This window comes from Bos indicus, chromosome 18 (assembly GCF_029378745.1).
Source record: "Bos indicus isolate NIAB-ARS_2022 breed Sahiwal x Tharparkar chromosome 18, NIAB-ARS_B.indTharparkar_mat_pri_1.0, whole genome shotgun sequence".
Taxonomy (NCBI): domain Eukaryota; kingdom Metazoa; phylum Chordata; class Mammalia; order Artiodactyla; family Bovidae; genus Bos; species Bos indicus.
The window spans coordinates 52,794,022-52,810,459 of NC_091777.1; the positions used below are offsets into that span (position 1 = coordinate 52,794,022).

Sequence of the window (16,438 nt, forward strand, 5' to 3'; positions counted from 1 at the left end):
GGGGTGAAATATCACTCTAGGTGTGTGTGCTGTGCTCAGTCACGTCTGACTCTTTGTCACCCATGGACTGTACCCTGCCGGGCTCCTCTGTCCATGGGATTTTTCAGGCAAGAATATAGGAGTGGGTTGCCATTTCCTCCTCCAGGGCATCTTCCCGACTCAGGGATCGAACTTAATCTCCTGTGTCTCCTGCATTACAGGCAGATACTTTACCACTGAGCCATAGGTAAAAGCGATAGGGGTATTCTTGTTCTATACTTTTGCAAATTTTCTGTATGTTTGAAGACAAGTATGTCACTAAAGCAGAAAAACCAAAATACCTCTGAAAAACCACAGCTACAGTTATTGGCACCATGAAAATCCGAAAAGCGCAGCAACTCGACTTTATGGGGCAGGACCACAAGCTCCCCATTCATATTAATAGTTCAAGGGACAGATTTTTTTCCTGGACAGAAACACATTGTCTCTGTCTCTGGGATTACTAGGACTTATAGGTACCTAAGGTAAGAGGATGATTTTAGGAGTTCCAGAGCTTTACATGACTGCACCCACAAAGGAATCCCAGGAGGATGACACTGAGTCCCCGAGGCACTGTGCTCACCCACTGAGAGCAGGTTCTGGAAGTTCTCCAGCATCACTTCCTGGTACAGCCTCCTCTGAGCCGAGTCCAGCAGCCCCAGCTCCTCCTCGGTGAAGACCACAGCCACGTCCTTGAAGGACACTGGCTCCTATGACACCAAACACACACACACAATGCTTATGGAAGAGGGACAGCCCCGAGAAAGTGTCAAGGACGGGAAGTGGTTCCAGATTCCTAAGGACCAAGTCACATTTCAGCAACTGCCTTCTGTTTGCCTTTCACACTGCTGATTCCATCCACCAGAAAGGCTGCAGGAAAAGGAATCCTTGCACTTTAAACTGCTGCCTTTTGATAGTACCCCTGTAGGTAAGTCCCTGGAGCTCTGCTGCATTGCATGGGTTGCTAGAAAAGCTTTAGTTCCAACCGTGTGCGATGGAGTCTGTTTTCCCTCTTTTTATATACATATACCAACCAGTCCATCCTAAAGGAGATCAACCCTGGGTGTTCACTGGAGGGACTGATGCTGAAGCTGAAACTCCAATACTTTGGCCGCCTCATGCGAAGAGTTGACTCATTGGAAAAGACTCTGATGCTGGGAGGGATTGTGGGCAGGAGGAGAAGAGGACGACAGAGGATGAGATGGCTGGATGGCATCACCGATTCGATGGACGTGAGTCTGAATGAACTCTGGGAGTTGGTGATGGACAGGGAGGCCTGGTGTGCTGTGATTCATGGGGTCGCAAAGAGTTGGACACGACTGAGCGACTGAACTGAACTGAACTGAACCGCTTATTTGATGCGCCAGACTTACAGGGCATGAGTCACCTTTCCTATTCAAGGATGGAGCCCTCCTCTGTGCCCCATCCAGATGTGTAGCGTTTATGGACACAGCTCTGGGGCCTCACTCTGCCATGGGAACCTGGACCCAGTCTGCATCCTCTCTTCACTTGCAGGCTGTTAACTGTACCTTAGGGTACTAGGAATAATAAAATGAGTGACTGTAAGTAAAACACTTAGGAACAGCGCCTGGTACATAGTATATACCCAATGTGTGCATGCTAAGTCGCTTCAGCTGTGTCTGACTCTTTGTGACACCATGAACTGTAGCCCACTAGGCTCTTCTGTCTGGAATTCTCCGGGCACGAATACTGGAGTGGGTTGCCATGACCTCCAGAAGATCTTCCAACCCAGGGATCGAAACCTCATCTCTTTACATCTCCTACATTAGCAGGCAGATGAGTTCTTTACCACTAGGGTCACCTGGGGAGCCCAAGTACCTAATAAATGCTAACTATTATTATGATTACTGTTACCATCATCATTGCTGACATTCCACTTCAGGGCTATACAGTAATTCAAGGAATTGATGGTTGAGAATATAGTGAACTGATACAAATAATGCATGCTTACTTAGTTTTAGAGTAAACAATGTTGCAAGATTGCTGCCATATAGACCTTAGTCCCTAGAACTCTGCTGGTTATCTCCTGAAGATAAATTACAAAAAGTAGAAATGGTAATGTTGAAGAAAAACAAACTTTAAAGTTTTGAGACCATAATGGCAAGTGCTTCCTCCAAAAAGATTTTTCTTAATTTATTCTGCTTCCAAGAAAGTATAAATTCCTAAGCCTCCATACTCTGGACAACAGTGGACACGAATACTCAAAAGCAAAAACCAAAAAACTTGGATAATCTCAGAAGTCAATTTGGGAAGCCAAAACTAGTTATCTCAAAAACTTTCACAAAATTGATAAGTAATGAATATTACTCTTTTCATATGTTTACTGGTCATCTGTTTCTTGTTTTGTAATAACATTCATTCACTTGGGGACAGTAGGCCTTTTCTTCCATATATGATATAAACTCTTTTCTTCCTACCTTGTTATCTGTCTTTTAATATTTTTGCTATAGGGAAATTTAAAATTTCTGTATGAAGACCTGCTCAACACTGCATTTGTTCTGGCTGGAGCTTCAAACACCACAATTTCAAGTCTTGGTCTCTGAATGAGAACTCTGGTTTGGTTTGATTTTTGGTTTTTGTTTTGTGTCTCTTTCCACCCCAACTGTATGCCTGATACTCTTGGTCCAGAAAGACTTTGGAATCGGCCAGACACGTGCCTACTGCAGAAACGTGAACAGGATCTGAATTTACATGAACCTCTTATTTTCATGTTGATGGGGAAGATGATTCAGTCCCTCTTAGGGCAGTGAATAGAGTTACGGATGGAAAGTACCTGTGTCTTTTTTTTTTGAGTATAGTTGCTTTACAATGGTGTGATAGTTTCTGCTATACAGTGTCTGTATGACTTACAGTATGACTAAAATTTTACAATTAAGTACCTGTGATGCTCTCATTAATTCATGAATGGTATAACACAGAAAGGTACACAAACAGACACAGACACACACAAAGAAAGCTTTCAGGTCCCAGAAAGAAAGAATCTAGATCTTTTTGAATGAAAACAGCTAGCGCTCTTTTTCTGAGTTCAGCCTCAGTATGATTCTGTTAGACAAAACTACTCTTTAGGTATTCTTTTTACAAAGTCTGTGGGGTACCACTTTAAAAAAACTTATTTAAAAAATTTTTTTTTAAGTTTTGAGTCCCTAGAATATTGGACAAATAATATTAGAATTCTCTCAGAATTACTCTGAGTAAAGATTAAATAAAGGGAAAATGAGTCTGTTGTGTAAAAGTGTAAGAATCATCAAGACATTAAAGGTTGTGAATGAGGAATACTTTTTTAAAAAGGAGGAAAAGGTATAATAGTTCATTGAAATAATGACAAAAATTGAGTGCTATAATCTTAAGTGAATAAAAGACAATTAAAAATTGTATCTATTATTGCAAGTCTAGTTATGAATGCACATAAAAATAAACATAAAAAAACAGGTGATTTGTAGGCAGGGTAATAATGTGTGGGCCTTCCCATTTAAAAAATTTCCATTCTCTTTTACACTATTAGTTGTGAAACAAAATGGTAATATATAAAAACTGAGAAAGGAAATTTTAAAGAAGTTGAATCAAGAGAGCATGGCACACAAGCAGTATTAAATGTCTGCCGCCATTCTTTACTCTTGGCAAGGAAGAGAAATAAGGTATCCACTGAGAAACGAAATTACCTGTTAAGTGACAGAAATAAAAAATCCAACTCACCTGGAACTTCATCATCTTCTTGTCCTTTTCCTGGGGAAAGGCAGAGACCTGAAGAGACACAAAACAAGAAAGAAGCCATGAGGGAGGGGGAAACGCATTTCTGTGCAAATCAGAAAAAGGTGTCCCTTCTCCTGGGCAGATGCAGCCACACACATCTTCACAGGCAGGGTGTGGGCTGGGGTCTAACCATCCCTAGGCTAACCCGGCAGGATGCCCACCAGCGAGGGGCAGCCTGCACCGCCACACCCTGCAGCCCTCACACAGCTCGAGCCTCCCCAGATACACACTGTGAACCTGGGGAACATGCAAAAGGAGACACAGTTAGGTGGGAGAGGAGAGGTGCTCGTTAAAAGCACCTCTGGGGACAGTTAGCTTTTAAAACCTCTAACTGCTATATATTTGCTGCACATTTGCTCTATATTCCTTGTGTGTGTGCTAAGTCATGTCTGACTCCTGGTGACCCAGTGGACTGTAGCCCACCAGGCTCGTCAGTCCACGGAATCAGGCAACAATACTGGAGTGGATTGCCATTTCCTTCTCCAGGGGATCTTCCCAACCCAGGGATCAAAACCCACATCTCTTGCATCTCCTGCATTGGCAGGCAGATTCTTTACCACTGCACCACCTGGGAATTGCTCTATATTGGCACTGTTAAAGATCTGCTATAGATGTTTAAACCATGGTTAAATTAATTAACCTCTCTAGGCTTACTTCTGCGGAGAAGGCAATGGCACCCCACTCCAGTACTCTTGCCTGGAAAATCCCATGGATGGAGGAGCCTGGAAGGCTGCAGTCCATGGGGTCGCTAAGAGTCAGACACAACTGAGCGACTCCACTTTCACTTTTCACTTTCATGCATTGGAGAAGGAAATGGCAACCCACTCCAGTGCTCCTGCCTGGAGAATCCCAGGGACGGGGGAGCCTGGTGGGCTGTCGTCTCTGGGGTCGCACAGAGTCGGACGTGACTGAAGCGACTTAGCAGCAGCAGCAGCAGCAGCAGGCTTACTTCTGCAAGCTGCAACACTAGGATTGTAATAGTACAAATACCATAAGATTGCTGTTAGGATACATGGGTGAGCAGTGGAAAACTGCTGTAACTATACCAGTGTTTTAGATTAATATCTGGTAGCTTCAGAGAAGCAGGCACTATTCTGCAATATAAAACAGTCCTTCAAATGGAGGTTGTAAGAAATCTGGGCCGCAGAGATTATGGCTTTTCACTTTTGTTGCCCTGATAACATTGCAGGTGGCCAAAAGGTTCATTTGGGTTTTCCATACCATATAGGGAAGAACCCAAAAGAACTTTTTCACCAACCCAATAACATTCGTTTAGACTTTGAGACCACCCTTCTGAGAAGTCTAATGGCTGGTGAATATTCCTCCTGAAGCCAAAGGAGATTCCAGTGGTACATCCCTCTTCCCATGTGAATGTGATAAAGATTACAGAAGCCCATGATGATACTGTATCTATGTGAAGCACTGGCTCCATGCTTGACCCATGGGAGGATCTGGAAACCACGAGTTTGACTTCTTGGGTTCTCCCTCAAGGTTATTTACCATTCTCAACAGTCATTTACTGTTATTTATCTTCTTCACTATTCCCAAGCAACTTCCAAGTCGTCTGTGGAAGAAAAAGAACTCAAAAGAAGGGGGAGGGAGCTAATCACAGGCTTTGTGGCCACATAGTGTCTCTGTGGAATAAGGTTCCTTTTGTTCCTTTTACAACCTTTAAATGTAAAAACCAATCTCAGCTGGGGAGGGAGAGGAGCTTTACAAAAATAAGCCATGGGCAGTAGTTTGCCCACCTGCATTCTCCACCCTCTTAGGTTTTTTTTTAAGTCTTTATTGAATTTGTTACAATACTGCTTCTGTTCTGTGTTTTCTTGGCCCACGAGGCATGTGGGATCTAAGTTCCTCCACCAGGGATTGAACCCACACCCGCTGGATTGGAAGGAGAAGTCTTAACCCTGGACTGCCAGGGAAGTCCTAGCCCTCTTAGCTTTTAACACTCAGCTGGTCCAAGATACCTTTTAACAAGCTTGGCTGCAGTCTTATTAATCCCTAAAACCCACTTTGCCAGTCTAATAGAAGCAATGCTTTGTCCAAGCAGGCAATGAAAGGGGGTATGGGAGAGGTGTCAGTCCCTGGGTTGGGAAAATCCCCTGGAGGAGGGCATGGCAACGCACTCCAGTATTCTTGCCTGGAGAATCCCATAGGCAGAGGAGCCTGGTGGGCTACAGTCCATGGGGTCACAAAGAGTCAAACAGGACTGAGCACCTATGTAGCAAAGTAAATTTTTGCAAGTTAATTAACCCCTCAATGCCTCTGTTTCTTCACGGGTAAAATGTGAATAAAAACAGAAAGGATTCTGTAGTGTTCCAGTGGTTAGGAATCTGCACTTTCACTGTCCAGGGTGCTGGTTCAATCCCTTGTTGAGGAACTAAGATGCCACGGGCAGCACGACGTGGCCCAAAATAAATTTTTCTAATGGAAATAAAAATAAGTTTATCATGAAGAAAACATGAGTTAGTGCATCAAAGCATTAGAAAGCCAGTGAGGTTCATAATAAGCACCCAATAAAGATTAGCTATTATTAGTGTCATCCTCATTGTCACCAGGAAATATACAGAAGCCACACATTAGCCCTGGTTTGTTTCTAAGTACATTTATTTTAGGTAGTAATTATCAGTAAGCGTATATCACCTCTTGAATATTCCTAAAAAGCTGGTGGCTTCAGCATCCCACCAAAACTGACTGCAATATGAAACGTGTATGTAAGTAAAGTCATTTCAGTGACAAGTAACTCTGTTGGAGTCACAAGTAGTGCCAGGTGACTTTATCAATTTCCACTGCTGCTGAAAGTTAAAACAAGGAATATCTTCATTCCTGCACAATCTTTTAGTGTGATGTGATGGCCAAAACTCACAGGATTTACACTAAAAGTAATTCTACTGTATGTAGGTTAAACAATAAGTGTTAAAAAATTGAATGAAGCTGTTCAGCAAGCACTTTTCCAACCTTAAAATAAATAAAGATCACCTGGGGTTCCCATTAAAAGGAAGCACCTTGGTCCCACCCCTACCTACAAAATTCTACCTAAATTGGTATGAAACTGGATCCCAGGACTTGCCTGTATACAGAGCTCCCAGGTGATAACAGTGCTTGAAAGATGCCAGAGAAAACCAATGCATTGCCTACAGGGCTACAGTGATTCAAACGGTCCCAGATTTTTCATTAGAAATCACGAGGCCAGAAGGAAGTAGCACAATACTTTTGAAGGAGTGAAAGAAAAGAACTGTCAAAGCAGAGTTGTATACTAAAGAACAATTTAGAAAAATATTTAGGGATGAAGTTTCGTGAAAATGCTCTCCAATAAACTCAGAATTCATAGGGAGCCTACTTGCCTTAAAAGGACTGGTAAAGGAAAACTTTCAAAGGCAACAAGGGGGAAAAAATTGTATCATCAGGAAGGAGTCACAGAACAGTAAATATCTGGGAAAATATGATAGATGACTTATCTCTTGAGTTCTTTAAAATACATTTTGCCATTGGAAGCAAAAATTATAACACTGAAAGTTTTCAAAGTATATATTGGGTTGGCCAAAAAGTTCTGATTTGTCCGTAAGGGTTTTTTATATAACAACTAGAACATAAACATAATGCATTATTTTTTCTCTGGGTAATGCTTTTTAGTTTCTTTCTTTGTCTTTAGTTTTGAGTTTATCCTGTTTGTGATGTGCTCAAGTTGTTAAAAGAAAACCTCCAGGTTACACTTAAGATGCTAGAAAAGAGAAGCAAAATAAACCCAAGTCAAACAAAAGAAAGGAAAAAATAAAGGTAAATGCAGAAATCAATGAAATTGAAAACAGATGTGTAATAGAGCCAAGTCAATGAAACCAAAAGTATTCTTTTTTTTTTCTTACTGTAACAAAAACTCTAGTAAGAATGGCAAAGAATAAAAGAGAGATTTAAAAAAAGTTACCAATATTAGGAATGAAAGAGTAAATATCATGACTTCCAGAAGAAAACATAAGAGAAACTCTTCCTGACTTCGAGTTAGGCAGAGTTCTTAGACGTGAAAAGCACAACTCATAAAACACTGATAAATCAGACTTCATCAAAATTAAAACTTTTGCTCTGCAAAATACACTGTTCAGAGGATGAAAAGACAAACCAGTCTGAGAAAAAATATTTGGAAATGACATCTGACAAAGAACTTACATTTAGAATACATGAATAACTCTCAAACATCAATAGTAGGGAAAATGCAACTCAGTTACTCAATTTAGCAAAACATATCAACATTTTAGTAAAGAAGATAAATAAGCTGAAGAAAAGATGTATCTGCTGAACATTATCAGTCACTAGAGAAATGTAAATTAAAGTCACAATAAGATAACACAGGTATATCATAATAAAGATTTTTTAAAAACCAACAGAAAATACGAAGTGCCGACAAGGATATGAAGCACCTAGAATTCTCGTACATCATTAATGGGAACGCAAAACAGCAGATATCCTGGAGAACAGTTTAGCTGCTGCTTACAAAGTTACACATACATTTTCTATATGACCCACCAATCCCACTCCTGGTTATAAACTCTAGAGAAATAAGCAAACAAAACAAAACGAAACCTTGTACACAAGTGTTTATAACAGCTTATTCATAACTGCCAAAAGTTGGGTAGCTCAGCTGGTTAAAATGTCTGCCTGCAATGCAGGAGACCTCGGTTCAATTCCTGGGTCAGAAGTTCCCCTGGAGAAGGAATAGGCTACGCACACCAGTATTCTTGGGCTTCCCTGGTGGCTCAGATGGTAAAGAATCCACCTGCAATGTGGGAGACCTGGGTTCGATCCCCAAGTTGGGAAGATTCCCTGGAGAAGGGCATGGCAACCCACTCCAGTATTCTTGCCTGGAGAATCCCCATGGACAGAGGGGCCTGGCGAGCCACAGTCGACGGGGTCACAGAGAGTCGGACACGACTGAGTGACTAAGCACAGCACAAAAACATTCCAAATTTTCTTCAACGGGTAAATAAACTAGTATAACCATAAACGTAATATTACCCAGCAACAAAAACAAAGTACTGATACACACAACAACTTGGATGGAAGTAAAAGGCATTATGCTGGGACTGGTTCTCAGAACTCTCTGAGATGCTGTTCCTGGGTTATAACCCTCAACTTGGCACAGATAAAATTTTCCATTAAAAAAAAAAAAGGCATTATCTGAGTGAAAGATACCAACCTTAAAGGGTTACACATGGTACAAGTTCATTTAAGTGGCATTCTCAAAAAGATGAAACTATAGGGTAATACCCAGTTGTGGTGGATGTGACTGGTGATAGAAGCAAGGTCCGATGCTGTAAAGAGTGATATTGCATAGGAACCTGGAATGTCAGGTCCATGAATCAAGGCAAATTGGAAGTGGTCAAACAGGAGATGAACATCGACATTCTAGGAATCAGCAAACTAAAATGGGCTGGAATGGGTGAATTTAACTCAGATGACCATTATATCTACTACTGTGGGCAGGAATCCCTTAGAAGAAATGGAGTAGCCATCATGGTCAACAAAAGAGTCCAAAATGCAGTACTTGGATGCAATCTCAAAAACGACAGAATGATCTCTGTTCGTTTCCAAGGCAAACCATTCAATATCACGGTAATCCAGGCCTATGCCCCAACTAGTAACGCTGAAGAAGCTGAAGTTGAACGGTTCTTTGAACACCTACAAGACCTTTTAGAACTGACACCCAAAAAAGATGCCATTTTCACTATAGGGGACTGGAATGCAAAAGTAGGAAGTCAAGAAACACCTGGAGTAACAGGCAAATTTGGCCTTGGAGTACAGAATGAAGCAGGGCAAAGGCTAATAGAGTTTTGCCAAGAGAACGCACTGGTCATAGCAAACACCCTCTTCCAACAACACAAGAGAAGACTCTACACATGGACATCGCCAAATGGTCAACACCAAAATCAGACTGATTATAGTCTTTGCAGCCAAAGATGGAGAAGCTCTATACAATCAGCAAAATCAAGACCGGGAACTGACTGTGGCTCAGATCATGAACTCCTTATTGCCAAATTCAGACTTAAATTGAAGAAAGTGGTGAAAACCACTAGACCATTCAGGTATGACCTAAATCAAATCCCTTATGATTATACAGTGGAAGTAAGAAATAGATTTAAGGGACTAGATCTGACAGAGTGCCTGATGAACTATGGACAGAGGTTTGTGACATTGTACAGGAAACAGGGATCAAGACCATCCCCAAGAAAAAGAAATAGAAAAAAGCAAAATGGCTAGCAAATAGCTGTGGCCTTACAAATAGCTGTGGAAAGAAGAGAAGTGAAAAGTAAAGGAGAAAAGGAAAGATATAAGCATCTGAATACAGGGTTCCAAAGAATAGCAAGGAGAAATAAGAAAGCCTTCTTCAGCGATCAATGCAAAGAAATCAGAGATCAGATCAGATCAGTTGATTAGTCGTGTCCGACTCTTTGCAACCCCATGAATCGCAGCACGCCAGGCCTCCCTGTCCATCACCAACTCCCAGAGTTCACTGAGACTCATGTCCATCGAGTCAGTGATGCCATCCATCCATCTCATCCTCTGTCGTCCCCTTCTCCTCCTGCCCCCAATCCCTCCCAGCATCAGAGTCTTTTCCAATGAGTCAACTCTTCACATGAGGTGGCCAAAGTACTGGAGTTTCAGCTTTAGCATCATTCCTTCCAAAGAAATCCCAGGGCTGATCTCCTTCAGAATGGACTGGTTGGATCTCCTTGCAGTCCAAGGGACTCTCAAGAGTCTTCTCCAACACCACAGTTCAAAAGCATCAATTCTTCGGTGCTCAGCTTTCTTCACAGTCCAACTCTCACATCTATACATGACCACAGGAAAAACCATAGCATTGACTAGACAAACCTTTGTTGGCAAAGTAATGTCTCTGCTTTTGAATATGCTATCTAGGTTGGTCATAACTTTCCTTCCAAGGAGTAAGTGTCTTAATTTCATGGCTGCAGTCACCATCTGTAGTGATTTTGGAGCCCAGAAAAATAAAGTCTGACACTGTTTCCACTGTTTCCCCATCTATTTGCCATGAAGTGGTGGGACTGGATGCCATGATCTTCATTTTCTGAATGTTGAGCTTTAAGCCAACCTTTTCACTCTCCACTTTCACTTTCATCAAGAGGCTTTTGAGTTCCTCTTCACTTTCTGCCACAAGGGTGGTGTCATCTGCATATCTGAGGTTATTGATATTTCTCCCGGCAATCTTGATTCCAGCTTGTGCTTCTTCCAGTCCAGCATTTCTCATGATGTACTCTGCATAGAACTCAAATAAGCAGGGTGACAATATGCAGCCTTGACGTACTCCTTTTGCTATTTGGAACCAGTCTGTTGTTCCATGTCCAGTTCTAACTGTTGCTTCCTGACCTGCATACATATTTCTCAAGAGGCAGATCAGGTGGTCTGGTATTCCCATCTCTTTCAGAATTTTCCACAGTTTATTGTGATCCATACACTCAAAGGCTTTCGTAGTGATGCAAAGAAATAGAGGAAAACAAAAGAATGGGAAAGACTAGAGATCTCTTCAAGAAAATTAGAGATACCAAGGGGACATGTCATGCAAAGATTGGCTTGATAAAGGACAGAGATGGAATGGACCTAACAGAAGCAGAAGATATTAAGAAAAGGTGGCAAGAATACACAGAAGAACTGTACAAAAAAAATCTTCATGACCAAGATAATCACGATGGTGTGACCTAGAGCCAGACATCCTGGAATGTGAAGTCCAGTGGGCCTTAGAAAGCATCACTATGAACAAAGCTAGTGGAGGTGATGGAATTCCAGTTGAGCTATTCCAAATCCTGAAAGACGATGCTGTGAAAGTGCTGCACTCAATATGCCAGCAAATTTGGAAAACTCAGCAGTGGCCACAGGACTGGAAAAGGTCAGTTTTCATTCCAATCCCAAAGAAAGGCAATGCCAAAGAATGCTCAAACTACCGCACAATTGCACTCATCTCACACGCTAGTAAAGTAAGGCTCAAAATTCTCCAAGCCAGGCTTCAGCAATATGTGAACCATGAACTTCCTGATGTTCAAGCTGGTTTTAGAAAAGGCAGAGGAACCAGAGATCAAATTGCCAACATTCACTGGATCATCGAAAAAGCAAGAGAGTTCCAGAAAAACATCTATTTCTGCTTTTGTGACTATTCCAAAGCCTTTGAGTGTATGGATCACAATAAACTGTGGAAAATTCTGAAAGAAATGGGAATACTAGAACACCTGACCTGCCTCTTGAGAAACCTATATGCAGGTCAGGAAGCAACAGTTAGAACTGGACATGGAACAACAGACTGGTTCCAAATAGCAAAAGGAGTACGTCAAGGCTGTATATTGTCACCCTGTGTATTTAACTTATATGCAGAGTACATCATGAGAAACGCTGGGCTGGAAGAAGCACAAGCTGGAATCAAGACTGCTGGGAGAAATATCAATAGCCTCAGATATGCAGATGACACCACCCTTATGGCAGAAAATGAAGAGGAACTCAAAAGCCTCTTGATGAAAGTAAAAGTGGAGAGTGAAAAGGTTGGCTTAAAGCTCAACATTCAGAAAACGAAGATCATGGCATCTGGTCCCATCACTTCATGGCAAATAGATGGGGAAACAGTGGAAACAGTGTCAGACTTTATTTTGGGGGGCTGCAAAATCACTACAGATGGTGACTGCAGCCATGAAATTAAAGGACAGTTACTCCTTGGGAAAAAAGTTATGACCAACCTAGATAGCATATTGAAATGCTGCAGAGAGACATTACTTTACCAACAAAGGTCCATCTAGTCAAGGCTATGGTTTTTCCAGTGGTCATGTATGGATGTGAGAGTTGGACTGTGAAGAAAGCTGAGTGCCGAAGAATTGATGCTTTTGAACTGTGGTGTTGGAGAGGACTTTTGAGAGTCCCTTGGACTGCAAGGAGATCCAACCAGTCCATTCTGAAGGAGATCAGCCCTGGGATTTCTTTGGAAGGAATGATGCTAAAGCTGAAACTCCAGTACTTTGGCCACCTCATGTGAAGAGTTGACTCACTGGAAAAGACTCTGATGCTGGGAGGGATTGGGGGCAGGAGGAGAAGGGGACGACAGAGGATGAGATGGCTAGATGGCATCACCGACTTAATGGAAGTGAGTTTGAGTGAACTCTGGGAGTTGGTGATGGACAGGGAGGCCTGGCGTGCTGCGATTCATGGGGTTGCAAAGAGTCGGACACGACTGAGCAACTGAACTGAACTGAATTGAACTGATAGGGTTATGGTGGTTTCCAGTGCTTATAGACAAGTGAAGGGTGATTATAAAGGAAATATAGAAGAATTCTTGGGGGGTGATGGGACTGTTCTGTACTTGATGATGGAGGTGATTATACAAATCTATACCTGTGGCAAAATTTATAGAATTGTACCCCTAAAAGGGAAAAATAAGACAACTTTACTGTATGATGACTGTTTTTAAAAAAAACTGCCTCTCATCTGTAAAATGAGGGTAACTGTTGAGACATAAGGTAATATCTGTAAGTCACTGGAAACACTGCTGCTGCTGCTAAGTCACTTTAGTCGTGTCCGACTCTGTGTGACCCCATGGACGGAAGCCCACCAGGCCCCGCCATCCCTGGGATTCTCCAGGCAAGAATACTGGAGTGGGTTGCCATTTCCTTCTCCAATGCATGAAAGTGAAAAGTGAAAGTGAAGTTGCTCAGTCGCATCCGACTCTTTGCGACCTCATGGACTGCAGCCTACCAGGCTCCTCCGTCCATGGGACTTTCCAGGCAAGAGTACTGGAGTGGGGTACTGGAAACACTGCCTAGTCATAAAACACAATCTATAAATGTTTGCTGTCATCGTTTCTATCAATGTGTTTCTTAGGAAGCTTGTTTTACATCATGAAAAGAAGTGTTCAGAAACACTTCAATAACCTGAAATAAATGGTGGACTCTATACCTTGCCAACATTAAAGGCAATTAAGGAGTATCCCCATGGGGTATTTCTTTTCTGTTTCTGTTTTTTTTTTTTTTCCTGTTTCTGTTTTTACCTAATTCCAATTTCAGAAATTTTGCATGGCAAACCCTTGGTGCTGACAGTCTGTTGAGCGGCTACTCTAACTTCAAACACTTGCCAATCTTGTCCGGTGTGCTGGTCACACAGAGGAAAATATGACATGGTCCCAGGAACAGAAGAATTGTCAGTGTATGAAAAAGAGACAAGAAACAAAGAGTGGTCCAATGGCTATGACCCCGTGTTTCCAATGCATGGGACCCAGCTTTGATCTCTAGTGGAAGAACTAAGGTCCCAAACACTGTGGGGCAACTACTGAGCCTGTCCATTCTGGAGCCCATGTGCCACAGCTGGAGAGAACCTCACAACAAAAGATCCCGCGTGCCGCAATAAAGATCCTGAGCGCCGCAACTAAGACCCAATGCAACCAAATAAATAAATATTAAAAAAAAAAAAAGAAACAAAGAGCCCTAAGACATAGGTGAGTCAAACTATACAGCAGAAAACAAATGTTATCACCATCACTCTCCAGAGTGCAATGCTCTCGTGTCCCCACGCTTTCTCAAATGAGTGTCATTTTCCAAGCTGCAAAAATAAAAACCTTCAAGTAGCTGCTGACATCTCCCTTTCTTGGTTTTGCATATAAACAGTGTGTCATAATCAGTTTGGGGCAGTTATAATCACAAATCGGTCACTATTGTACTAACTCAGTGTTGGAGACTTGCTTTAAAATGCTAAACAACAGCAACAACAAAAATTGGGAGAGAGGATGTGTTGATACGAGACTGATGAATGATAACACGGGTTGAATTTGGGTGATGGTTCTCCAGGGGTTCATTATTTTATTCTTATTACATTTGGCTCTGCTTGTAAATTTCCATTGTAAAAATTTAACAGGAAAATAAAATCTATCATACCTATTTTGTAAAACTTCAGTAAAAATCCAAAAATAAATCTACAGAACAGGAAAACATTAAAATTTACTACTGTTATCTCTATATCCTGTACTACATCCTTATACTTCATGTATTTTCTTAATTCTCTATAATATGCAAGCATTATTTAATAATCAAAATATGAGTTACAATATTATTTCAAATAAAACACAAATAAACCACAGATGTGGAGAAGGCAATGGCAACCCACTCCAGTACTCTTGCCTGGAAGATCCCATAGGCGGAAGAGCCTGCTGGGCTACAGTCCATTGGGTCACGAAGAGTTGGACAAGACTGAGAGACTTCACTTGCCCTTTTCATTTTCATGCACTGGAGAAGGAAATGGCAACCCACTCCAGTGTTTTTGCCTGGAGAATCCCAGGGACGGTGGAGCCTGGTGGTCTGACTTAGCAGCAGCAGCAGCAAACCGCAGATGACTGAAAAGCTATCATGAAAAACTCAAAATTTTCATGGCCCCATACAAAAATCCAAAATTGCCTTCTCAACGTGACACTAAACACATTAAGAACCAAAGCAGCATATTGAAACTTCTCGTTGCTGTTCAGTTGCCCAGTCATGTCCGACTCTTTGCGACCTCATGGGCTGCAGCATGCCAGACTTCCCTGTCCTTCATTATCTCCTGGAATTTGCTCAAACTCATGTCCACTGAGTCGATGATGCCATCCAACCATCTCATACTCTGTCGTCCCCTTCTCCTGATCTCAATCTTTCCCAGCATAAGGGTCTTGAAACTACCTGAATTCTAATCCCAGTTAAGCCTCTTACTATGTGGTCTAGAATAAACAGCTCATGCTCAGAACTTCCCTGGTAGCCCGGGGCTAAGGCTCCGTGCTTCCAACACAGGGGGCAAGGATTCAATCCCTGAACAGGGACCTAAATCCCACATGCCACAACTAAGACCCGGCGCAACCAAATTAACAAAATTACTTAAAAAAGAAAGCATCATACTCTCTGTCTGTTTCCTCATCTTTAACATGAGAATAACAGTATCCACTCTTGTAAGGATTAAGTACATTCATTCATAGAAAATTCCGAGACTAACGTTTAAATACTGTCATTATTAGCTTCCCAGGTGGCTCAGTGGTAAAGAATACCCCTGCTGATGCAAGAGACATAGGAGACAGGGTTTTGATCCTTGGGTCAGGAAGATCCCCTGGAGGAGGAAATGGCAACCCACTCCAATATTCGTGCCTGGAAAATTCCATGGACAGAGCAGACTGGCGGGCTACAGGCTTTGGGGTCACAAAGCATCAGACATGACGGAGCATGCAAGTACGGCTGTAATCATTAACTATGCCCAAGCACTCCCCCATCCCTTCTAGCATTTATTCAACAAATATCAGGGCATCTTTGTAAAAGAATTTGTCCATGAGTGGCATGAATGTCTTCTCCCCTGTGAAGAGATGATGTAAGAGGAAGAAGGATGCTAAGTCCCACTCAGGTGAGGCTCTGCTGTCTGGGGCCAAAGGGGCATTCCCTTCTCACTGCAGCTTTTTTCAAGAAGTCAAGGCTGTGAAGCAGAAAGGAACCTGACAGAAATCGGAACTCCATCAGCATTCCCGCATAAATCTCAGTGCACACCCCAGACTACGGGCAGAACTGACCCTCTCCAAAAATTTAAATTTAAAAATCATTAGGAATCTGGGTACAGCCCTGACTCCTTCTGGGATCAGAGAACGGCCAGGAACACTGCTGCAAGA

General features: G+C 42.1%; 1 protein-coding gene across 5 annotated transcripts in view; it reads right to left on the reverse strand.

Annotated features, from left to right (window-relative positions):
- Positions 1–16,438, reverse strand: part of LOC109572262 (zinc finger protein 112-like) — a 34,765-nt gene that overhangs the window by 13,845 nt on the left and 4,482 nt on the right. For 3 of the 5 annotated variants that reach the window (XM_019978882.2, XM_070771194.1, XM_019978881.2), the window contains exons 2-3: positions 3,733–3,780; positions 602–728 (exon numbers count right to left, since the gene is read on the reverse strand). In XM_019978882.2, the coding sequence (XP_019834441.2) occupies positions 602–728; positions 3,733–3,780 (175 nt within the window). The remainder of the gene's footprint in view (positions 1–601; positions 729–3,732; positions 3,781–16,438) is intronic. The other 2 variants (XM_070771196.1, XM_070771195.1) reach the window with 1 other exon arrangement.